This window comes from Pantherophis guttatus, chromosome 3 (genome assembly GCF_059756535.1).
Source record: "Pantherophis guttatus breed Tessera chromosome 3, ASM5975653v1, whole genome shotgun sequence".
Taxonomy (NCBI): domain Eukaryota; kingdom Metazoa; phylum Chordata; class Lepidosauria; order Squamata; family Colubridae; genus Pantherophis; species Pantherophis guttatus.
This window is the reverse complement of record NC_142065.1, coordinates 207116990-207143069: the sequence shown is the minus strand read 5'-3', so window position 1 is coordinate 207143069 and position 26080 is coordinate 207116990. Positions and strand designations below refer to the sequence as shown.

General features: G+C 43.1%; 2 protein-coding genes across 2 annotated transcripts in view; both read right to left on the bottom strand.

Annotated features, from left to right (window-relative positions):
• Nucleotides 1-26080, bottom strand: part of LOC148114965 (solute carrier family 2, facilitated glucose transporter member 7-like) — a 70944-nt gene that overhangs the window by 6558 nt on the left and 38306 nt on the right. The window lies entirely within an intron of this gene.
• Nucleotides 1459-20333, bottom strand: LOC117675806 (solute carrier family 2, facilitated glucose transporter member 7-like). Its single transcript, XM_060681821.2, has 6 exons — nucleotides 20215-20333; nucleotides 13617-13769; nucleotides 12113-12238; nucleotides 8301-8488; nucleotides 3333-3443; nucleotides 1459-1634 (listed from the first exon to the last, which is right to left on the bottom strand). Exons 2-6 carry the CDS (start codon nucleotides 13750-13752, stop codon nucleotides 1485-1487), a joined length of 711 nt encoding a protein of 236 aa, XP_060537804.2. The 5' UTR covers nucleotides 13753-13769; nucleotides 20215-20333; the 3' UTR covers nucleotides 1459-1484.

Here is a 26080-nt window from a genome sequence, read left to right as displayed (position 1 = left end):
CAAGGGGAGCCCCATGTAGAGAGCATTACAATAGTCCAACCGGGAGGTGACAAGGGTGTGAGTGACCGTGCGCAAGGCGTCCCGATCCAGAAAGGGCTGCAACTGGTAAATCAGGCGAACCTGATAAAAGCCCCCCCCCTGGCCACGGCCGTCATATGCTCTTCTAAAGACAGCCGTGCATCCAGGAGGACACCCAGATTGCGAGCCCTCTCTGTGGGGGGCAAAGATTCACCCCCAATAGTCAGTGATGGCACCTGCTGACTATATCGGGACGCCGGAAGTCACAGCCACTCGGTCTTGGAAGGATTGAGTCTGAGCCTGTTCCTCCCCATCCAGACCCGCACGGCCTCCAGGCAGCAAGACATCACATCAAGGGCATCGTTGGGGTGGTCTGGGGTGGAGATGTACAGCCATGCCCACAAAATAAGCCACGCCCACAGAACCAGTAGTAAAAAAATTTAGAACCCACCCCTGGTAAATACATATATGTACATCTGAAGCAGTGGAGAAATACAAATTTTTGTACTACCGGTTCTGTGGGTGTGGCTTGGTGGGTGTGGTGTGGCTTGGGCATGGCAGGGGAAGGATACTGCAAAATCCCAATTCCCTCCCCACTCCTGGGAGAAGGATATTGCAAAATCTCCATTTCCACCCCACTCTAGGGCCAGCCAGAGGTGGTATTTGGAGGCGGTTCTCCAAACTACTCAAAATTTCCACTACCAGTTCTCCAGAACCTGTCAGAACCTGCTGGATTTCACCCCTGATCTGAAGCCTCTATCCATCTGCCACTTTCAGTTCCTTATTTTTCACAGTTTCAACCTTCTATGTCCAAATTTATTTATTTATTTATTTATTTATTTATTTATTTATTTATTTATTTATTTATTATATTTATATACCGCCCTTCTCCCGAAGGACTCAGGGCGGTGAACAGCCAAGATCAAATACATAAATATAAAAATTAAAAACAATTTAAAACCAGATTAAATACTTTGGCCCATAATTAAAAAAGATCCCATTAAAATCCAATTTAAACTTTAAAACCGTTAAAATTAGGCTAGCCCGGCTTGCTGGAATAACAAAGTCTTCAGGGCACGGCGGAAGGTACGCAAGTCCGAGATCCTCCGTACCTCCGGGGGCAGCTTGTTCCATAGGGCAGGAGCCCCCACTGAGAAGGCTCTTCCCCGGGGGGGTCGCCAGTCGACATTGTCTGACCAACGGCACCCCGAGGAGCCCCGCCCTGTGGGAGCGTACTGGCCGGTGGGAGGCTGTCGGTATCAGAAGGCGGTCCCGTAAGTACCCGCAAATACTTTGCAAAATCATGTTTCACAATTAGCAACAGCTCAGCAGGATTACAAACAGTTCTGGTACATTTTGAAACTAAATTCAGGCATTTTCAGAAACTGTTGTTCCTGTCCGTAACTTTTCTTTAAGGGCTCTGAAATTTTGACAGCCAACTGTGACATTTGGAGTTTGTATCATTCTTAGCTTTTTTTTTTTTCCCTCCATCTTGGCTTTTTTACCTGATATCGTAATATTTCAAGCACCACAACCATCAAAATGAGACTAACAGTACAAATTGCAAGGCCACCGAGAAAAAGAATCCTTCGGCCCAAGTGGTCAACAAGATATGCCTGAAAAATATTAAAGATCAAGAAGCATGAAGAGGTGATAGGTTAACACAAAGGCAAACTATAACAAAAGGTTCCAAAGAGCAAGTAAAAGCCAGAAGGATTAACCAGGTGTACCCCTACACAAATCTACTTGTGTTTCAATTGCATCCATTTCTGGATTGAAATGTCCTATTCATTGTCCCAAAGGTTTTTTTTTTTTTTTTCAAGATGCAACTGGACTTTCTGAATTTTCTCTGAAGATGTTTCGCTTCTCATCCAAGAAGCTTCTTCAGCTCTAATTGGATGGTGGGAAACGGAAGGGTTTATACTCCTTGCAGCAGTGGGGAAATGTAAAATTTGTTGCTACCAGTTCTGTGGGCATGGCTTGAGGTGGGGGGGGGTTAATGTGAATGGGTGGGCATGACCAACTTTTTTTTTTTTACTTTTACAAGCATTTTTTCTGCAAACTCTTCGGCTGAAGAGGTTGTAAAAAAATGCTTTTAAAAGGCTCTGACAATCCCAACTGAGTTGCCTGATCGTCAGAGACTTTTGTTTTCTTTTAAAAACATTTTTTTTTTTTTGCTTATAAAAGAAAAAAAAGCCTCTGACGATCAGGCAACTCAGCTGGGATCGTCAGAGCCTTTTAAAAGCATTTTTTCTACAAGTCCTTCGGCCAAAGAGATTGTAGAAAAAATGCTTTTAAAAGGCTCTGATGATCCCAGCTGAGCCGCATGATCATGAGAGGCTTTTTTTTTTTTTTTTTACTTTTAAAAGCATTTTTTTGGCCAAAGAAAAAATGCTTTTAAAAGTAAAAAAAAAAAAAAAAGCCTCTCATGATTGCGCGGCTCAGCTGGGCATGTGGGAGGGCAGGGATTTTTGCTACCGGTTCTCCGAACCACCTGCTGCCATCGCTACCGGATCGGGTGATCCGGTCCGAACCGGGAGCATTTCACCCCTGCCTTGCAGACAGCTGGTCATTTGTATTCTTTTAACAGATCATTAAGGTCACTTGGAGGTTTATCTGTGTCATCAAGATCACCTGAGTGGTTCAAATTGGTGTGGAGCCTTCTTGGAACTGTTGAGAGTTTGATAAAGTTGCGTGGGTATCCGTTTTCTTGGAATATGTTACATAGATGCTCTATTTCCCTTTTCTGCTGTTCCGGGATAATATGATGAGACAGACAGCCATAAACCTGTCTGTCTCATTATATTATATCTAGACTACAGCTACCTGTCCTGTATATAAATTTATCAGGAGGACAATTAGATGTTCCACAGACTGACACAGCTAACACAATCAAATGCCTTTAATCGATGAAACATATATTGACTACTTTTTTAAAATCATTTTTGGCCTTTTCTAATTATCCCATGTGCATTAATAATACTGTCTCTTTTGAAAAACCACCCCAAACATCTGGCATCTCCCTTTCCATATAAAGCTGAGCATTATTTTGCTACCAAGGAAAATTACAATATTTGGTTTCAAAATTTTTGGAGCATTATTTTTAAATATGTAAAGGTTCTTTGCAAAACTTCTATTTTGCAAAGAGAAAAAAAAAAACAACAGAATATTTTGATAGCTTATCGCTGAATGCCAGCAGTAGAATCTCATCAGGTGTGACAATAATTTTTGGGGTCCAGATGCAAACCAGAGGATAGAGAGTATCCATTCTCAAATTAGAAGTTAAGAGGAATGAAAGAAAAACAAAAACTTACCGCTAGCATAGATGTGAAGCAGAGAAGGAAGCTTATGCCTATTTTCAGGAGCCACATGGTTTTGTAAGTCAATTCTGTACTCCGCAAAATTTTATAATTATTATAATAAAACTGAAAGCAGACAAGAGAGCAATTAAACAGTTTTAGCTGAATGGAAGAAGCTACTGAGGCTTCAAGATGTTTCTAAACTGTAACTCCTAGCCTGCCAAGGAAGCATAGACTATGGTAAGGGGTGCTGGGAATTGTATTTATTTATTTATTTTTATTATTCAAACTTCTATACCGCCCTTCTCCTTTCGGACTCAGGGCGGCGAACAGCCAAAATAAAAACATTTATACATAACATTACAATTAAAAACAGATTTAAAATAATTAATAAATTTGGCCCATAATTTAAAATTTGTCAGTTTAAAATCAGTATCAAAATTTTAAAAACCAACCCTAAAATCAAGACAGACCGGCTAACTGAAAAAAGTAAGTTTTTAGGGCCCGACGAAAAGTCCTGAGGTCTGGTATCGTGCATATCTCTGGGGGTAGGTCGTTCCAGAGGTCAGGTGCTGCCACAGAGAAGGCTCTCCTCCTGGGGGTCGCCAGCCGGCATTGTCTGGCCGACGGCACCCTGAGGAGGCCCTCTCTGTGGGAGCGAACCGGCCGGTGGGAGGCTATTGGTGGCAGAAGGCGGTCCCGTAAGTACTCCAAGCCATGGAGTGCTTTAAAGGTGATCACCAACACCTTGAAGTGCACCCGGAAGTCCACTGGAAGCCAATGCAGCTCGCGCTTAGCTCCTCGGAGAACCAAGGAGCTAAGTGAGTTCAGTGCCGGGTCAGAGGCCGCAAAGGCACGACCCGGTCCAAAGCCCCGGCAGCCGCCCTATCCCAGGCGGCCACCAGGTCATCAGCCAAGTCATGAGCTAGAGTCTCAGGAAATGGCCCAAGTCATTTAGTTCAGAAATGTCTTCAATGCTACCACTTGTCTACTTCTAATATGAACATTTTGAGAATCTGATAAACAAATTGAAATGGGAGAGTCAGCTGCCCTTTGAGTATCTTTATTTCCTAGAAAATATTGTTTGTCTGAAACCAGTCTTCCATATCCTAGAATTCTTCAGATGTGGGAAGCTATTATATGAATGACTCCCAGACCCATGACAAGACCCATCATAAGACCTTCACCTGACATGACCCTTCCATCATAGGGGCTACTGATCACACGAAGCCCTTAGAAGCAGAAAAACACCAACACCAACATTCCCTAAACTCCACTGAAGCTGTTACCTAGCCTGGTAATGAAACGTTTGGAAGCCAACCCACAAGCACAGAGAACGAACTTCTACTCTGATTTCTAGGACTATCAGGCTACACATCTAAAGGTATCAGGTAGATGTTTTAGATTTATACCCCCGAATTTGTGGACTGAATCATGACATCTTCCCAGAACACGTCTTCAAAAGTGAAATGGCTTTCTTCTCCCCTCCAAAAAATTAATAACAATAGGAACTCAAAGAACAACAGATTTAAAAAAGATGGGAACAAGAATGCTTAATGCACAAAAAATGGAAGGATCTTTGGATTCCCACCATGGACAAACGGCTGCAAAAGGTGATGGAATTAGCAGAGATGGCTAAATTGACTACTCTGATTAAAGGAAAAAAAAACAATTAATTTTGTGTCTATTTGGAAACCACTTTTGGACTTTGTGCTTCAGGTGAGAAAAAAATGAAATGATTTTCGATTTTTCTGATTAGATAGGTTTGTTGTTATAAAAATGGCTAGTATATACTATTATATAAAAGTAAAAAGTTGAGGTTTGATAAAGGTAAAGGTTCCCCTCGCACATATGTGCCACTCGTTCCCGACTTTAGGGGGTGGTGCTCATCTCTGTTTCTGAGCCGAAGAGCCAGCGCTGTCCGAAGACATCTCCATGATCAAGTGGCCAACATGACTAAAAGCGCATGGAACGCTGTTACCTTCCCACCAAAGGTGGTCTCTATTTTTCTACTTGTATTTTTTATGTGCTTTTGAACTGCTAGGTTGGCAGAAGCTGGGACAAATAACGGGAGCTCACCCCATTACGTGGCACTAGGGATTTGAACCACTGAACTGCTGACCTTTTGATCTACAAGCTCAGCATCTTAGCCACTGAGCCACCATGTCCCTTCTGAGGTTTGATGTTACTACCTTATTCTACTGCACCAAAATGAATCAGAAGTTAATGCTTTTCTTTTTCCCTTCTCTTTTTCTCTTCCCCTTTTCCTCCTTTATTTCCCCATTATCTTCATGTTTCTTTGTATGACTGTATTTTATATTTTTGATAAGTTACCAAACATATTTGAACCTGAAGAAATAAAAAACCTGACAACCCCAAACTAAGAAAAAAGAAAAGAAATCTTATATATTATATTTATTAATAATCGCTGGTTTACTAATCAATCCACTGCTATAATAGAATCAATGTAAAATTGTATTGCAAAATAAAATTACAATTGTAAAACTGTAACACCTCTGACATAGTAACATGCATTGCTGCACTCTTTGGTTAGTAGAAATGACTGCTTTTTCCAGAACAGGTAGATCACCTATTTCTGATCACCATTTCTTAGCATCTGGAATAAGATCACATTTCCAGTATCTCAGTGGAATCCTTTTATCCACTCTCCATGCTCAATGCAATCATAATTCCTGATTACAATCAGACGCCAAAGCTTAGGTAGATACTTCAGCATCATATTAACATCTTTAACACAGAAGATTTTCCCCTTAATTCATAAAAACAATCAAATGATCACAATAATCATATCATGTAGCAGAGTTGGAAGGGTCCTTTTTTTTTTAAAAAAAAAATTGATTTATATGCCGCCCTTCTCCGGAGACTCAGGGCGGCTTACAATGCGTTAAGCAATAGCCTTCATCCTTTTGTATATTTATACAAAGTCAGCTTATTGCCCCCACAAACTGGGCCCTCATTTTACCTATCTTAGAAAGGATGGAAGGCTGAGTCAACCTTGAGCCTGGTGAGATTCGAACTTACAGTAATTGCAGACAGCTGGTGTTAATCACAATGCTTTTAGTCTGCTGAGCCACCAGGCCCTGGTGTCTCCTTGGAGATCTTTTAGTACAACTCCCTGCTCAAGGAGGAGATGCTATATCATTTCAGACAAATCGTTATCCAATCTCTTCTTTAAAACTTTCAGTGTTGGAGCACCCACAACTTCTGGAGGCAAGTTGTTCCACTGGTTAATAGTTCTCACTCTCTCAGGAAACTTCTCCTTATTTCTAGGTTGCTTCTCTCCTTGATTAGTTTCCATCCATTGCTTCTTGTCCTGCCTTCAGGTGCTTTGGAGAATAGTTTGACCCTCTGTTCTTTGTGGCAGCCTCTCAATTATGGGAACACTGTTATCATGTCATCCCTAGTCTTTCTTTTTGTTAAACTAACCATACCCAATTCCCGCAACCATTCTTCATATGTTTTATCCTCCAATCTCCTAATCATCTTTCTTGCGCTTCTCTGCACTTTTTCTAACGTCTCAATAACTTGTTCATATTGTGGTGACCAAAACTGGATGCAGTATTCAAAGTATTCCAAGCTCACGTCCATCCAGTCACCCCAATTCTACTCCAAATTAAAGGACTCGAGGGTCATAAAAATAAAATTAAAAAATCCCTGGTTCTGAAAAATCCTTTTCTCGTGCTAATTAAAGTAAGAGTGTAGAGATGCTAGTGCTCGACTCACAGCCATTCATTCAGCAATCGTTTGAAGTTATGATGGCATTGAATGATGGTTATGACCAATCTTTGGAACTTCATTCCCAACTGGTGTTTCTTGCACACCTTCACTTTATGACCACATCACTTAGCAATGGAAATTCTGCTCTCCATTTTCATTTTTGAGCATTACCTTGTACTGTATCTGGAAGGTACCCAGAAACCTATACTTAGATAAATGTACACAGCCTGTAGTACAGTGGACTAAAGCACTGTTATTAACAGATTAACATCTGCTGCTTGCAATTACTGCAAGTTCAAATCTCACCAGGCTCAAGGTTGACTCAGCCTTCCATTCTTTCAAAGGTAGGTGAAATGAGGACCCAGATTGTGGGGGCAATAAACTGACTTTTTATAAATATACAAAAGTATGAAGGCTATTGCTTAACGCATTGTAAGCCGCCCTGAGTCTCCGGAGAAGGGCAGCATATAAATTAAAAAGAAAAAAAAATGTGTCTAAGGACAGGGGAGGCTACTGTGGCAAGGCTGAGGGAAAGAATGGGATAGGATAGGGGAGGCTTCTGTGGGGCAAGGCTGAGGGAGAGAATGGGATAGGATAGGGGAGGCTTCTGTGGGGCAAGGCTGAGGGAGAGAATGGGATAGGATAGGGGAGGCTTCTGTGGGGCAAGGCTGAGGGAGAGAATGGGATAGGATAGGGGAGGCTTCTGTGGGGCAAGGCTGAGGGAGAGAATGGGATAGGATAGAGGAGGCTTCTGTGGGGCAAGGCTGAGGGAGAGAATGGGATAGGATAGAGGAGGCTTCTGTGGGGCAAGGCTGAGGGAGAGAATGGGATAGGATAGGGGAGGCTTCTGTGGGGCAAGGCTGAGGGAGAGAATGGGATAGGATAGGGGAGGCTTCTGTGGGGCAAGGCTGAGGGAGAGAATGGGATAGGATAGGGGAGGCTTCTGTGGGGCAAGGCTGAGGGAGAGAATGGGATAGGATAGGGGAGGCTTCTGTGGGGCAAGGCTGAGGGAAAGAATGGGATAGGATAGGGGAGGCTACTGTGGGGCAAGCCTGAGGGAGAGAATGGGATAGGATGGGAGACGTTTCTTTGGGGCAAGACTGAGGGAGAGAAGGGGAGAGGGGAGGCCGATTATAATTACTCATTAATTTTCAAGCTGTAACTGTCAATTTATCAAGCCTGATCACATAGTTTCGTAGCGGAGCACGGGTATTCAGCTACTTTTGATATATGTGTCTGACTTACTTCATGAAAGCCAGAAAGCTGTGTCCCGGCCATTATGACAACCATACAAAAATGGCTCCATGTGACATTTGAGATTTTGCCCAAATGAATTATATCTGTTTTCTTCTCTTCCTTCTCTGAAAGGTTCTCTTGCCGAAGTTCTTCAATTTCTTGTTCCACGTCTCCAGTCACCCTTAACCTCCACAAGACTGAGTGGGAAGAAAAGAAGAAAACAAACTCTGAAATGGAAGTGAAGGAATGATTTTCAGGTCCCACCCCCTTCTTGCTCATCAAGACCAAGATTGAAGACAAGTTCGTAGACATCTCCAGGAGAAGGAACCGATAGGTTTTAATACTGTTTTTTGTTGTTGTTGTTCAAATTAAATAAGAGATATCATTCAGCCACCATTTTTAGGGATAGAATAGGGAACCTGAAATGACGAAGTCTATTACCTACCTTAGAATATATTTTCTTGCAATGGAATTGGTCGAAAGAGCATTAGGTGCATTACATCAAATTTTATTTATTTATTTTATTTGTTGTTAGTTGCAAAGTCGTGTCCGACCCATCGCGACCCCATGGACAATGTTCCTCCAGGCCTTCCTGTTCTCTACCATTCCCCGGAGTCCATTGAAGCTCACGCCAACTGCTTCAGTGACTCCATCCAGCCACCTCGTTCTCTGTTGTCCCCTTCTTCTTTTTCCCTCAATCATTCCCATAATCACTGGAGAAGTGATTATTTCTATCTCACTTTTATTGCTTGAGGTAGCAAACATATCCATCACAACTTATTTCTCCTATTTTCTCCACAACAACAACCCTGTGAGGTGAATTGGGCTGAGAGAGACTGACTGGATCAAAGTCACCCAGTCAGTTGTCATACCTAAAGTGGGATTAGAACTCGCTGTCTCCTGGTGATTAGTCCAAAGTCACCCAGATAACTTTCATGGCTAAAGCAGGATTAGAACTCACAGTCTCCTGGTGATTGGCCCAAATTCATCCATTTCAGAGGTGGGTTGCAACAGGTTCTGACCAATTCTGGAGAACCAGTACCGGAAATTTTGAGTAGTTCAGAGAACCGATAGTAAAAATTCTGATTGGCCCCGCCCCAATCTATTCTCTGCCTCCCAAGTCCCAGCTGATTGGGAGGAAATTGGGATTTTGCAGTAGCCTTCCCCTGGAGAGGGTTGGGAATGGAGATTTTAGTTTCCTTCCCCTGGAGTGGTTTATCTTATACTCTGAAAAATACGGTAGCTGTCTATTGTATACCTTTTTGAATTCATATTAGGGTTGCCAGGTCTGCTTCCAAAAAATAGCGGACAAGTGGGGGGGGGGGGGTGTTAAGTAGTAAAAAAATAAAAAAAAATTTACAATTAAATTATATATTTTCTTACAAACATTTTAACACGTATTAAAATAATCACTTCAAAACTTTACTTAAAATTCAAAACAGCAAATATATTATAATAATATGTAAAATATTAAATTACATTTTACTTTGCTGTCGTGTGTATTTTTTATTTGACTGTGCAGCTTTGATCAATTCTTTGTGTTTAAGGAATAATTCTTTAATTTCAGTACAACGTTGAGAAATATTAAAAAATATACAAAGTTCACTTCGAACTGATACAAGCAGTCGGTTACGTTCATCAGTCCACAAATTTCCCATGACGCTGAAAATTTGTTCAACGTTTGCATTTGATACCGGAATTGATGCACAATACTGGAACAGTTTCAGTAAACTTGGAGCTGGCTCTTTCTTGAAAAAGTACGTCCACTTATCAAGAGATGAATCACCCTGCAGATGAACATAAACTTCTTCTAAGGCAGAAATTTCATCGAAGAGAGTGTTGGGTGGAAGTTCTTCTCGCCATGGTGATAATAATCAGATGTTTGTCATTTCTTCTAAAGTTGGAGGATTATTGCGATCAATTAGATTGAAACAACTTAGCATCTCATATACTGAATCAGTGAAATTATACCACTTTTCTAGGTATGCAATGGCTCTTTGATACACGTTGATGGCTTGTTTCTTGAATTTTTGCACGGCATTCTCAGGCAAATGTTTTTTATGTAAGGCAAATAAAACTTTCATTCCAAAAAACTGCTCATAGTATTTTTTTTGCAAAGAATCACGCAGCTTACACATGGTAATGTGAAGATCACATGCAAGAATTTTCTTACTTTCCAGCTTCAGTAGGGTGTCTTGCATTATTGACATGAAGAAGTGCGTGAAATATAAATACAATTCTGAAATTGTTGGTTCATCGTCCTTTGCGAGTTCATTTTCCTGATCCGAAATAAGGTTCCAGATAACCTTATGGCACTCATCAGATCCAAGAGAAATAAAATACGATTTTAGAGGTATCCAGTTTAAAAGAAGTCTTTCGACCGCTTTAAACAAACTTAACCAACGTGTTGGAACATGGCGCAAAACTTCATGGAATTCTGACTCGCAAAACTCAAAAAATGATTTCAACTCTTCTCGTTTCTTCGCAGAATTCGAAAATTCGGCAAAAATTCAGCACTACATTTTTGATATCAAAAGATAACTGCTTTAATGCATTTTTTGCGCTGTTGTGTAAAATATGATTATTGCAATGAGCATTTGATCTTTGTCTCATTCTAACTTATGAAAAAAAAGACAAAACGCGATTCTCCTATCCTTATTCTCTTAGACTGTACAGCTTTAGATTATGTACCATTTCATCATAAAGCTTTTGAATAAAAAAAAATGTCCACTATTTTGTGAAAAAAAATAGTGAACATAATGTGAAAAAAGTGTACTGTCCGCTCAAATAGTGGACACCTGGCAACCCTAATTCATATTGTCACCGCTACTGGCTCGGTGAAACCGGGAGGAACCGGGAGGAACTCACCACTGGGTGGGGAGAAACCAAAGGAGGCAGGGAATCCCTCAAGTATCCTACTCCTGTGCCAAGTATGATTTCATAAGTGATAATCAGTACCATTAATTGCACCCAGAAACCTACTGAGTGCAGCTCCCAAACCAGTGGGGTTACATGGGCATACCATGATGTCCCCACACTCCGTTTTCTAAGCACAAACACTAGAATTTCCCTTTCTGTCCTCCATTGCCATCGAATTACAGTTCCCCAAATTATAGAATAACAGAGTCGGAAGGGACCATGGAGGTCTTCTAGTCCAACCCCCTGCTTAGGCAAGAAACCCTACACTACTTCAGACAAATGGTTATCCAACACCTTCTTTAAAACTTCTGGTGTTGGAGCATTCACAATTTCTGGAGGCAAGTTGTTCCACTGATAAATTGTTAATTGTTCTAACTGTCAGGAAATTTCTCCTTAATTCTAAGTTGCTTCTCTCCTTGATTAGTTTCCACCCATTGCTTCTTGTCCTACTCTCAGATGCTTTGGAGAATAGTTTGACTCCCTCTTCTCTGTGGCGGCCTCTGAGATATCGGAACACTGCTATCATGTCATCCCTAGTCCTTCTTTTTATAAGAATGGACATATCCAGTTCCAGCAACCATTCTTTATATGTTTTAGCCTCCAGTCCCCTAATCATCTTTCTTGCTCTTCTCTGCTGTATTTAAGTGATTGTCCACTGGGACTCCAAGATCCCTCTCACAGTCACTGCTATTGATCACGATACCACATAATTCCTTTGAGAAAAATAATAGCCCTCAGATCAATTTAGATCCACGCACTTCACTGACGATCACATACAACAAATTCCAATGTTATTTAAAACAATAATAGTGCTGACCACTTTGTATAATGTGGTGAAAAAAGATGGGAAAGTCCTGTCAGGGCAAACAACTTCTGTACAGTACACTTTAGAGTAATTTTACCTTTCCTTGCTGTCTCTTCATCTTGCTTTTGGATCAGTAGGTATCTAGGACTTTCAGGGATTCTGGGTAGTAGGAAGGTCAGAGTCAAAGGAATTATTGCAGCCAGAATTACCATTAGATACCAGCCTGCACAAGAGGACACAACAATAACACTGAATTACCTGTGAACTGTTTTAAATCAAGATGGATTTTGCAAGCATGTATCTATATACTGTATGTTCACCTTTTTCAAATACAAGAAAGCACATATTTTTAATAGGCTGCCTGCCACTATGCTCACGGTTAAAATAGTGGGATAGTCTAAATCAGGGGTGTCAAACTCAAGGCACAGGGCCCAGATCCGGGCCAGAGGGTGCTTAGATCTTCCCCACGGGACCATCCTGGAAACAGCAAATGACTGGCCCACAGTGCCTCTGCCAGGGAAAATGGAGCTACCGGTAATATTCACTAGATTCTTTGAATCTCATTACAGTCAGAAAACAATGACGATTCCTCTGAATTATTATCTCTATGGGGTCCTTGGTGCTCTCTGAGCTTGGAGGTTTTCTTCATGATGTTTCATTACCCAACTAGGTAGCATCATCTATTTCAGTGATGGTGAACCTTTTTTCCTCGGGTGCCAAAAGTGGATGTGTGTACACAATATTATGCATGTGTGTGCCCACACCCATAATGCAATGCCCCCCCACACACACCCCACCCCTGCACATGAACACACAATCCTCCCCGCGTTGCCCCGTCCCCCCTGCGCAGGTGCGTGCAACCCTCCCCACCTGCGCTCCCCTAACCACCCCCACCCCATGCATGTACGTGTAACCCAGCTGCACCCCGTTTTGGGCCTACCAGGCCTCCCTGAAGCCTCCGAAGGCCAGAAACAGCCCATTTCCGAACTTCTGGTAGGCCCGTTTTTTGCCACCTGGAGGCTCCTGAGGTTTTCCTGGAGCCTCCAAGAAGGCGAAAACTATCTCCCCCGGCCCTACAGAGACTCTCCGGAGGCCCGAAATGGCCCGTTTCCAGACTTCCAGTAAGTCCGTTTTTCTCCCTCTCAAAGCTTTCGCACGAGCCCTGTACTTCCCTGGCATCCAAAATGGACTGTGTGTAGACTCCTGGGAGGGGAGGGGCAGCATGGGCATGCGTGCGTGTCTCCTGCATCCGTGGGAGAGACCTGAAAATCAGCTGGCTGGCGGGAGGCACGTGTGCCTGCGCGGTGGAGTTGATCTAGGGCGACGGCTCATGTGCCCGCCGAATTGGCTCCATGTGGCACCTGTGGCATGCGTGCCATAGGTTCGCCATTGCGGATCTATGTTAATCATTAGCACCAATGATGTTAGCTAATTGGGTAATGAAATGTCTGCAAGAAAACCAAGAAGCTCAAAGAACACCAAGGAATCCCCTGAATTACAAATATTTTGTCTGATTGGTAGTATTGCTATATTTTTTCTTCGTTAGTTTTAATGTTTATAATTTATAGGGACATAAAAAGGGCATTCTTAAAAACACATACCATTCTTGTGTCCTATGTTTGAAGGAAAGGTGAGAATCTGAGCAATCACATTGCCCAGTTTTACAAAGGAATCTGATAGCATGACGACACCTCCCCTTATGCATCTGGGAGAAATCTCAAAGAGGTATACATACATAATGCAGAGGTTTACACCTGGTTAGAATATAAGTTAAAAGGTAATTCAAATGCATATGGGACACAATGTAGAGAAGAAAATTAAGAGAGCATTAGAAACCATGCAGATACAATTACAGAAAGTGTATCGATTGGTTACAAATCTTTTGTGCTTAATCCCATATCCAAAATTCTCTTATTTGACAATTTATTATATCCCTTTGTATTATTATTCTCATTTACCAATTATTTAACAGTGGCTTATCTCCCATAAAAAAACCCCGCTTTATATATTTTATTATTACATCCATTTCATATTTCATTTCCATGCTTTATTATCTAGCGATTGATAAAATAAATCCCATATCAGGTAATATTGTTTATCTTCCTGTTCTCTAATTTCAAATGTCAATTTACTCATTTCAGCACATTCCAAAATTTTCTTAATAACATCATCATCAGTAGGTATCTTTTCTCCTTTCCTGTTTTTAGCAAATAAAATTTTAGCCGCTGTTAAGACATTCACAATTAAGTATCTCAGTTCTCTGTTATATGTTTCTGGTAAAATCCCTAATAAAAATATCTCTGGTTTAAAATCAATATTTTTCTTTATCATTTTTTCCAACCATGTGTGGATTTTAGTCCAATATCTTTTAGCTTCTGCACATGTCCACCACATATGGTAGTATGAACCCGGAATCTGATGACACTTCCAATACTTCTCCGATTTGTTCTTGAACATTCTGGCTATTCTCGCCAGGGGTAGATGCCACCTGTAAAACATCTTATACAAATTCTCCTTATATGCTGTTGACATTGTCATTTTATAATTCTGCAACCACAATTTCTGCCATTTCTCTAAATCAATCCCATGACCAAAATTTTCCCCCCATGCAATCATTGTTTCTTTAACTTCTTCTTCTTCCAGTTTTACTTCTAATAGATAACCATATAAATTTTTAATAACATAGTCATCAGAGCCTGTTAAAATTTTATCTAAATTCGTCAAATTACTGTAAAAACCCTCAGTCTTAGAATCTTCATCATATCTAGACTGTATTTGCATATATGAAAACCAATCCATTTCTATCTCTTGTTCTTCTAATTCTTGCTCCGATTTAAGTTCACCCTTTTCATTCAATATTTCACCATATCTAACAATTTGTTCCTTTCTAAATGTTATTGAGTGTGAGAATGCTTCGATAGAAGATTGAACTGGAATTTTTAAGTAATGATATTTTTTGATCTTCTCCCAATTTAATAACAAAGACTCTCATATAATATGAAAGAAACCATACAGATACGATCATTGCTCTTCACCCCAAGCCATTCTACATGGAACTTTCCAAAATGTCATTCTGCCCTATACAATGTATAGGGTAGATCATTGTCTAGGTTCGAATCCCAGAAGGGCATGGCTAGCTGAGGAGAGCTAAATAGTTTGAAATAGATCTATACTAGTCTCCCTTTATTTCTTTGTCAGTAAACATAAATTTAACACAAAAATAGTTTGTCACAAGAGCGACTGCCTGTGAAGGCTCCTGAATTGGGGCTGAAAGGCGAAAGCAGAAGCGGTATGCTCCGTCCTATATTTGGGTAGATCAGGTTGCCCTGATAGACCGGTCTCACCGGAAAAACACTTAATCTCCCCCCTGGTACAGCCGACAAAGTAAGGAGTGCCCATGGCTTAGAGGTTAATACATCTAAAATGCAAATAGCCTGCATTTGAATCCCAGAAGGGTATGGCTAGCTCAGGGGTGTCAAACTCAAGGCTCTCAGGCCAGATCCGGTCCATGATTGATTGATTGATTTATTGATTGATCTATCACATATTTATATGCCGCCCTTCTCCCAAACGACTCAGGGTGGCGAACACAAACTAAAAACATACAATGATAAAAGAAGAATCTAATTAAAACCAATTAAAATCAAAGTAATAAGTAATAAAACCCCAGAATCAGAACTCAGCCCATTTGTTGACATAGCCAAGTCTTTAGGCCTTGACGGAAGGAACGGAGATCAGGTGCCATCCGGAGCTTGGTGGGTAACTCATTCCAGGGGGTAGGAGTGCCCACAGAGAACGCCCTACCCCTGGACGTCACCAGCCAACATTGTCTGGCCGATGGTACCCTGAGGAGGACAGCCCTATGTGAGCGGACAAGATGGTGGGAGGCGGGCAGGAGATGGTCCTGCAAGTACCCTGGACCTAAGCCTGTTTCTACCCATCCAGGCCCACACCGCCTCCAGGCATCGGGACATCACGGCAAGGGCATCCCCGGGGTGGTCCGGGGTGGAGATGTATAACTCAGTATCATCAGCATATTGATGATACCTCACCCCGGAACTACGAATGATCTCACCCAGCGGCTTCATATAGATGTTAAAGAGTAGGGGGAGAGAACTGACCTCTGAGGCACCCCACACGTTAGGGGCCTTGGGGTGGACCTCTGCCCCCCCATACAAACTGCGAGCGACCTGAGAGGTAGGAGGAGAACCACTGTAAGACAGTGCCTCCTACCCCCAACCCCCCAAGTCACTGCAGTAAGATACCATGGTTGATGGCATTGAAAGCCACTGAGAGGTCAAGTAGGACCAGGATGGAGGAACAACCTCCATCCCGGGCCTGCCAGAGATCATTCACCAGAGCGACCAATGCCGTTTCCGTGCTGTGCCCACGCCGGAACCCCGATTGGTATGGGTCAAGGTACTCCATTTCCTCCAGGAACTGTGGGAGCTGTTGCACCACCACGGTCTCAACAACCTTCGCTATAAAGTGAAGGATGGAGATGGGCCGATAGTTATTAAATGAGTCTGGATCCAGGGCAGGCTTCTTGAGGAGGGGTCGAACCACTGCCTCCTTAAGAGAGGCGGGGAAGACCCCCTCCCTCAAAGAAGAGTTGACTATAGCCTGGATCCAGTCTCCCGTCACCTCCTGGGTTGCCAAAACAAGTCAGGAGGGACACGGATCCAACAAACACGTTGAGGCACCCAATCTATCCACAATCCTGTCCACTTCATCAACGGAAACAGGGTCAAACTCAACCCAGATACTACTCCCAAGACATACTCCAGTCTTCTGGATGGATTCTGCCCAGTCAGAGTCCAATCCAATCTGGAACGGAGCGATTTTATCTTGCAGAAACTTTACAAAATCCTCAGCTCTGCCCTGTAAGAGGTCTTCCCTCACTCCCTGATTAAGGAGGGAGCAGGTCACTCTAAACAGGGCCGCTGGGCAGTTTTCTGCAGATGCAATGAGAGCAGCGAAGTGATCTCGCCTCGCCGCTTCCATCGCCACAAGATAAGACCTAATATGGGTTCTTAATTGTGTTCGATCAGATTCAGACCGGGAGGACCTCCAACACTCCTCTAGGTGTCTTTTCCAACGCTTCATTTCCCAGAGCTCCATGGAGAACCAAGGAGCCACTAGGGATCTGCGTCGGGTCAGAGGCTGCAAAGGCATGATTCTGTTCAAGGTGTCGGCAGCCGCCCGCTCCCAGGATGCCACCAGCGCCTCGGCCAAATCACGGGATTGGGAAGCGGGGAATGTCCCAAGCTCCATCAGGAACCTCTCAGGGTCCACCAGGCACCTGGGGCGGAACCATTTTACTGGTTCCGTCTCCCAGCTGCGAGGGTTGGCAGGTTGAAAGTCCAGTCTAACGAGGGAATGGTCAGTCCATGACAGGGGGACAACGGAAAATCCCCCCCTACCCCAACCATTTATCCACTGCCCAGAGAGAAAAACCAGGTCAAGTGTGTGCCCTCCCCTATGCGTTGGGCCCTGAACCACCTGAGTCAGGTCCATGGCCGTCATGGAGGCCATGAACTCCCGAACTGGCTTAGATGTCTCACCGATCGATGGCAGATTGAAATCTCCCACAACCAGAAGGTTGGGGAGTTCAACTGCCAGTTCGGCCAAGACATCGAGCAGTGCGGGCAGGGCAGTAGCCACGCAGCTGGGAGATAGGTACGTGACCAACAAACCCAGATGAACTCCAGGGTCCCACTTCAATAGGAGAGACTCACACCTGCCTATCTGAGGGACAGTGACCTCCCTAGGACTAAGACTTTCTCTAACCACCCCCGCCACCACCCCCTTCCCTTCCCTGGTGTCGCGGCTGGTGCAGTACATGAAAGCCTGCGGGGCATAAATCAGAGAGAGGAACTCCTCCCTCCTGCCCCAACCAGGTCCCTGTAATGCAAGCCAGGTCCGCCCCCTCTTCCTCAATAAGATCTTGTATGAGGAGGGCCTTATTTACTACGGACCTGGCATGATGTGGTCGAATTCAGCCAACACAGCAGTCCTGGAAATTATACAGGGCTGGCCTGTGTCGCTTTGGCCCAGTCCACGCATATGCACAGGTGGTGGTGGACCAGCATTGCCTTGTCCATAGCTCACCTCTGAGCCACCGCCTCCTCCTCCTCATCCTGGCCCTCCAGAAAGTTTCATCCTAGCCCATTTTATCATGGCAGGTGCGCCTGTGCACAGGAGGCAGCTGGGATGGTGGGGATGGGGCCTGCGTGCACATACGCCCACCAACTCCTATGCACGGATGTGCCTGATGACTCCTCCCCTCACCCATGGAACGCTGATCTGACCCAGAAAGAAATCAAGTTTGACAGCCCTGAGCTAACTGATGAGAGCTAAATAGCTTGAAATAGATCTATACTAGTCTCCCTTTATTTCGTTGTCGGTAAACGTAAATTCAACACAAAAATAATTTTTGTGTTGGCTCTTGGATTAGAGCTGAAAGGCGAAAGCAGAAGCAGTATGCTCCATCCCATAATTGGGTAGATCAGGCTGCCCTGATAGACCAGTCTCACTGGAAAAAACACTTATTGAACCACTACTATCATGTCTCCACTTAGCCCTTCTTTTCTCCAGACTACCCATCCTGCAACTATTCTTCATATATTTTAATCTCCAGGCCACCTGAGAAACATCATGGATCCCCTTGCAATTTGCCTACCGAGCAAATAGATCGACAGATGATGCTATTAATATGACTCTGCACTACATCCTACAACACACTGAATCTCCAAAGACCTATGCAAGGGGCCTCTTTGTAGACTTCAGCTCAGCATTCAATACCATCATTCCAGATATTCTTCTAACTAAACTAAATCAGCTAGTTGTACCTGATCCCACTTGTAAATGGATCACAAGCTTCCTAACAGACAGGAACCAGCAGGTGAAGCTAGGCAAAATCACATCAGATACCTGCACAATTAGCACAGGAGCCCTCCAGGGTTGTGTGCTCTCTCCACTTCTCTTCCCTCTATACACCAATGACTGGATCTCAAAAGATCCCTCTGCTAAAATACTGAAGTTTGCAGATGATACAACAGTGATCGGTCTCATTCAAGACAACAATGAATCTGTATACAGATGGGAGGTTGAACAACTAGCCTTGTGGTGCAGCCAGAACAATCTTGAACTAAATACACTCAAAATCGTAGAAATGGTGGTGGATTTTAGAAGAAAACCTCCTATACTACCACCTCTTACAATACTAGACAACACAATATCAACAGTAGAGACCTTCAAGTTTCTAGGCTCTACCATATCTCAAGACTTAAAATGGACACCCAATATCAAAAACGTCATCAAAAAAGCACAACAAAGAATGTTCTTTCTGCGCCAACTCAGAAAGCTCAAACTGCCCAAAGAGCTGCAGATCCAGTTCTACAGAAGAATTATTGAGTCTGTCATCTGCACCTCTATAACTGTATGGTTTGGTTCTGCAACCCAACAAGACAAACACAGACTTCAGAGGATCATTAGAACTGCAGAAAAAACAATGGCTACCAACCTGCCTTCCATTGAGGACTTGTATACTGCATGAGTCAAAAAGAGGGCTGTGAAAATATCTCCAGACCCCTCGCATCCTGGACATAAACTGCTTCAACTCCTACCCTCAAAATGATGCTATAGAGCACTGCACACCAGAACAACAAGACACAAGGACAATTTTTTCCCACATGCCATCATTCTGCTTAACAACTAATTCCCACAACACTGTCAAATAATTTACTAAGATTTTATTACTATTATTCTTCTCTTCCTTCCTAGTATCTATCTCTTCCCACTTATGACTATAACCATGTTGCTTGTATCTTTCAATTATATTGTTTTTATTTGTTTCCTAGTACGATTTGATAGCCTATTAGCAACCATAACTATCACTAAGTGTTGTATCTTTTTATTCTTGATGAATGTATTTTATTCTCCTTATGTACACTGAGAGCATATGCACCAAAGACAAATTCCTTGTGTGTCCAATCACACTTGGCCAATAAAGAATTCTTTTCTACTCTATCTTGTCTTAATCATTTTAGTTGCTCTCTACCATATGGATGCATATGTGTGCCTTGGATTGTTACTTGGAGTCTCTGATCGAATTACCTGAAAGGCATAAAGCATTTCAGGCCTGACTGGTTTTCTTTAAAGAATACACAAAGCCAAAACAATTGTGACTCTACTCACCTACACATACCCCAGTAAGCAAATGTGCACAAATGGTGAATTCGTAAACATATAACTCTGTGTCACAAGCCAAAAAGATGACCGAGGTTATGGACAAAAAATTAGTTACCACCAAAGAGCCTTTCCTAAAGAAAAAAAAAATGAAAAAAATGAAAAAAGTGGGTAACAAGGTGAAAAATAAAATTAATGTAAATCAAAAGAACTGCAGTGAGCTTACTGGGAATCTGCATGTTTTGAAAACGATTTGAAATAAGCATTGCACAAGACATAGATGCCTCCAGAGTAGAGCCATCCATGTCTTAAGCGTCCACATCTGCTTTCCACCTTCTTCATGAGCTTGAAAACATATCTGTCTGCTTCAATCAGCGGATTCCTAATCCTTATCATTCGGAAGAATTTGGTTTGGATCTACTAGTTATGAGACAGACAGAATTTACTCAAGTTGTTTCCAAGTTTTATAAATTTCAATCAGATACCTTTAGCTTCTCAGATCCCAGCAAGCTCTGTTCAAACACTTTCATAGCAATTAGAAACATCCCTCTTTTCCACTCTCTCTTTCCCTCCCTCTTTCTTTCTCCTCCCCCTGCCTACCCTTTTGTGACTTTGTTTGCTAATGGTCAAAATTATTCCTAAAGAATAGATCAGCAGTAGTTGGTTTCTTTTATTCAAGAGAGCCTATTCCTACAACAGAACACCAGATTGACCAAATGACATGATTCTCTAATGCAGGGGCGTCAAACTGCATTTCATTGAGGGTCTCATCAGGGTTGTCTTGGACCTTGGGGGCCCAGGTGGGCATGGCTGGGGTGGGTGTGGTTGGGGTAGTTGCAGCCCCCCGGGCCCCATTTTCAGCTGGGATGGCTGCCTGCAGCCCTCTGTCAGCAAAAATGGACTTGGGGGGGAGGGTTGTGTGTTACGCCCCGGGTCGGCTGAAGAGATTGTAAAAAATGCTTTTAAAAGCCTCTGATGATCAGGCAACTCAGCTGGGATTGTCAGAGGCTTTTAAAAGCATTTCTTCCTACAACCTCTTTAGCAGAAGAGATTACAGAAAAAACTGCTTTTAAAAGGCTCTGACGATCCCAGCTGAGCCACACGATCATCAGAGGCTTTTTATTTATTTTTTTACTTTTAAAAGCATTTTTTCAGCCGAAGCGGTTGTAGAAAAAATGCTTTTAAAAGTTAAAAAAAACAGCCTCTGATGATGGCGCAGCTCAGTTGGGCATGAGGGAGGGGGGCAGGGATTTTTGCTACCAGTTCTCCGAACCACCAGCCACCATCGCTACCGGATCAGGTGATCCGGACCGAACTGGGAGCAATTCACCCCTGCACCACTGACAAGGACCTTCTTCTGGGTTCCGCTAGATGTACTTCTTTAGGAGACGGGACCCGCAACACTCTTTGCTTCCCCGATCTAGTGGATCAGGAGGATGCAGCTAGCAAGAGAAGGTCCCTCAGATTACCCAGCCTCAAGCCACAAAGGGGCTTTAAGGGTGACAACCAGCATACCTTGAATTGCAGCCAGAAGCAAATTAGCAACCAATGTGGCTCCCGCAGGAGAGATTACACATGTGCACACCTAAGTATGGACAAAACTGTGCGGGAAGCTGCATTTTGAACCAACTGGATTTACTGGATGCTTTCCAAGGGCAACCCCATGTAAAGTGCATCACAATAGTCACAGTTAATGGGTCTTTTTACCATATTTTCCCCAAAATAAGACCCTGTCTTATATTTTTTTGAACCCTGAAATAAGCGCTTGGCCTTATTGCCATGCCCTCATAGGCCCGATTGGGCTTATTATCAGGGCATGACTTATTTTGGGGAAAACAGGGTAATAGATCTTCCTCCCCATGATGATATGTTACTTTGTTCCTGCATTTTTTTTCTTCTTCAAATTATTCATTGCTGGTTGCAAAGAAGATAAAACTTTGAAAGCAAGTGCATTTTTCTCTGATTGGATTATACCACAAATTCTAGAATGGGTATCCCCGTATTAAGAGTGATGTCCACTTGCCTGCCAAATCTGTCTCCTATATAGCCAGACGAAAGGGATCCTATTAAGGCTCCAAGTGGGAATACGTCAATGGCAAGTTCCAAGAAGAACAGCTGAGTAGACTGGTCAGGCAACTCCTCTGGATCCGACACATTAAAAAAGAAATAAACGAGCTAAGGAAAGAAGGACACAGGTTGGTTGTTAGAATTTTTCCTAACATTACTTGTCTCGGTAAGGTTAACATGGAGTCAGATTCATCCTGGACAAACTGGGACTAGATGAGAAAGTTGAAAAATGTCCCAGAAGAATGCAAAGGCAAAATGTTTAGGATAATTCTCAACCCTACCCGGGAAGCATTAAGGAAGTCACCAGAAACTGACCTTCATATAAACAAGAAACACCTCAAGTTAAGTCTTGAGGGCAATGAAACATCTGGATAACTGCAGACCAGGGTTATCAAATTCAATTTCATTGAATTTCATCAGGGTTGTATTTGACCTTGGGGGGCTGGATTGGGTATGATCAGGGTGGGTGTGTCCAGCTTGACATCACATGTCAGGGATCCCTATGGAGCCTGAGTGCTCTGCCAGAGAAAATGGGCTCCCAAGCTCCATTTTCGGCTGCTATGTCCTCCTTTCACTCTGCGAGCGAAAACAGAGCTCAGGAGTACTGCCCGTGACCCTTACGAGCTCCATTTTCAGCTGCAACAGCCTCCTGAAATCTTCCGCCAGTGAAAATGAAGCTTGGGAGAACTTCATGCACTCTTCATGAGCTCCATTTTCAGCTGTGATGGCCTCCTGCCACCCTCTGTCAGCAAAAACGGAGCTCGCGAGGACTGTGTGTGGCCCTCCCGAGCTCCATTTTCACTGGCAGAGGCACCATGGACCCTGTGGGCCAAATTCAGCCCCCCGGCCTTGAATTTGACACCCCTGCTGTAGACCCTAGAATTAATGGCCCAATGGAAAGAGGAGAGGTACACATCCATATGACTAAAATGATTTTCAAAACCAACTCAAATTATGGGGTCCTTGATGCTCTCTGAGTCTGGTTGCTTTATTGCAGATGTTTCATTAGCAAACTAGGTAATTTGTAATTCCTTGATTACACTGTTGTTTACTATTAGCTTTATTATTGGTCTGAGTTGGTAGTTTCTTGATTAGGGTATTGTGTACTTCTTGATTGTTGGTGTAGTGTTGGTCTTGGTGTTAATCTCTGCTCATCTGGGTTTTGGTTGCTGGTAAAGAGGTGTTTTAGTCCTTTTGTTTTCTTTTTGGCTTTTTCATCGTCTCTTTTCAATGGTGTGTAGATTTTGTTTATCTCTATGTGCCTGTTGATGGCTGTTCTCAGGACCAAGGAACTACCAACTCAGACAAACAAGTAAACAATAAAAGACAGCCTAATGAAGAAACTACCAGGACCACTGGCAAGGCAAGCCACTAGTATATAAAATGATAGCTAAAGCAACTCCCTTCTAGTATTGATGGTATTATCTAGGTGGGTAATGAAATGTCCACAAGAAAACAACCAAGCTCAGAGAGCAACAAGGACTTCACAATTCAACCCTGAGGTACAAATATTGCCTTCCATCAGTAACTCAAATTAGTCTGATCCATGTCATCAACTTGACTCCAGAATTCAACATGGGATTGAAATTCAGAACTGGTAAAGGAAGAGCTGTCTGCCCTCCATGGGATAAAGACGGCCATGGCCGGGAGGACTTTTTATCAGGTCCGCCTGATTTGCCAGTTGTGTCCCTTTCTGGATCAGGACTCCTTACGCACGGTCACTCATGCCCTCGTCACTTCCCGCCTGGACTACTGTAATGCTCTCTACATGGGGCTCCCCTTGAGGGGCACCCGGAGGCTCCAACTGGTCCAGAATGCGGCCGCGCGGGTGGTTATGGGAGTGACATGGCGTTCCCATGTAACACCTCTCCTGCGCGAGCTGCACTGACTCCCAGTGGTCTTCCAGGTACGCTTCAAGGTCTTGGTTACCACCTTTAGAGCGCTCCATGGCTTAGGACCCGGGTACTTATGAGACCGCCTTCTGCCACCAGTAGCCTCTCACCGGCCAGTACGCTCCCATAGAGAGGGGCTCCTCCGGGTGCCATCAGCCAAACAGTGTCGACTGGTGGCCCCCAGGGGGAGAGCCTTCTCTGTGGGGGCACTTGCCCTCTGGAACGAGCTCCCCCCGGAGATACGGAGGATCCCGGACTTACGCACTTTCCGTCGTGCCCTTAAAACCTTTTTATTTCAACAGGCTGGCCTGGCCTAACCTCCTTTTAATTGTTAATTTTAAATTTGTTTTAAAATAACAGGGGTGTTTTAAATTGTTTGGGCCAAATTATTTAATGTGTTTTTACATTGTTTTTAAATTTTGTATTATGTGTGTTTTATCTTTTGGCTGTTCACCGCCCTGAGTCCTTCGGGAGTAGGGCGGTATATAAATTCAAAATAAAGTAAAGTAAAAGTAAAAAGAGCTGTCTGCCCTCCAGGGGATAAAATGTACGTTGGCCTTATGTTTCCAAGTTTTGTTTTGTTTTGTTTTGTTTTTGTAGATATTAACATGTTTAATAGCATAGCTAATCTTAAACTAGGCATGGTTTATTATTTGTAGTTGAGGGACAGCTTCACATGAATTCAAAAGTGTTCGTAGTCTTCTACTAGAGCTTAATGGAAAGGAAGAAATGTGGAGGGAAAATCAGTCCAAAACAAATTTTCTGCATTCAAACAACATGACAAACAAACAAACAAACAATCTATGTTTGGAAGGCCAGGCCACCTTCTTAGGCTTAATAGGGTTTATGGAGATTCATTGTTATACAGGTCATGGTTGTCCCGAAGGTGCTTTTTCCTTACATACGTTTTGCTTCTCATCTAAAAAGCTTCTTCAGTTCTGACAAAGTTCAGTTCTGAAGAAGCTTCTTGGATGAGAAGCAAAGTCTTCAAGCAAAAAAAAAAAAAAAAAGTCGAGTTGTCTTTTGGAAAAAGCAACTTTGGAGCAGTGATGAAATCCAAATTTTTTTACTACTGGTTCTGTGGGTGTGGCTTGGTGGGCGTAGCAGGGGAAGGATACTTCAAAATCTCCATTCCTACCCCACTCCAGGGGAAGGATACTGCAAAATCCCCATTCCCACTCCACTCCTGAGGGAAGGATATTGCAAAATCTCCATTCTTACCCCACTCTGGGGCCAGCCTGAGGTGGTATTTGCTGGTTCTCCAAACTACTCAAAATTTCCACCACCGGTTCTCCAGAACCTGTCAGAACCTGCTGGATTTCACCCCTGCTTTGGACTTAATAGCATTTTATCTGGGGGTAAGGAGGGAAGTGGATATGACTTAATTTATTAAACAAATTTATAAAACTGACTTCGGAAGGATGGAAGGTTGAGTCAACCTGGAGCCTGGTGAGATTCGAACTGCCAAATTGCAGGCAGCCGGCAGTGAGCAGAAATAGCCTGCAGTACTGCATTCTAACCACTGCACCACCTCGGCTCTTGATCAGCTCTGATCAACTCTTTATCAATCTGGGGCCTTCAGGCCCACTAAGAAAACCACTTCCTTTCTGAAAAGTATCAAAGTGAGGGTCTTATCTCTGGAGAGATAATATTTCATAGAGAGGGAGCCACCACAGAAAAGGCCCTTTTTCTTGGACTCCCTAAATGTACTTTTCTAATAGATGGGACCCACAACATTTCCTGCCTTTCCGCTTGGGTGGGCTGGGTAGATGCGACTGTAGAGAGACAATTCTTCAAATAACCTGTCCCCAAGTCATATGGCAATTAAAAGGTGATAGCCAGCACCTTGAATTGCACCCAGAAGCAAATTGGCAGTCAGTGCAGCTGTCACAAAAGATGTGACACATATACAAATT

Bases quoted from the DNA above. Each gene is read 5' to 3' on its own strand.
- LOC117675806 (XM_060681821.2), bottom strand. From the start codon at position 13,752: ATGTATGTATACCTCTTTGAGATTTCTCCCAGATGCATAAGGGGAGGT. The intron at 12,239-13,616 runs GTATGTGTTTTT...CCTCTTGTGCAG, and splicing joins AAACATAGGACACAAGAATG to GCTGGTATCTAATGGTAATT. The intron at 3,444-8,300 runs GTAAGTCAGACA...GTCTGCTTTCAG, and splicing joins AGCTTTCTGGCTTTCATGAA to TTTTATTATAATAATTATAA.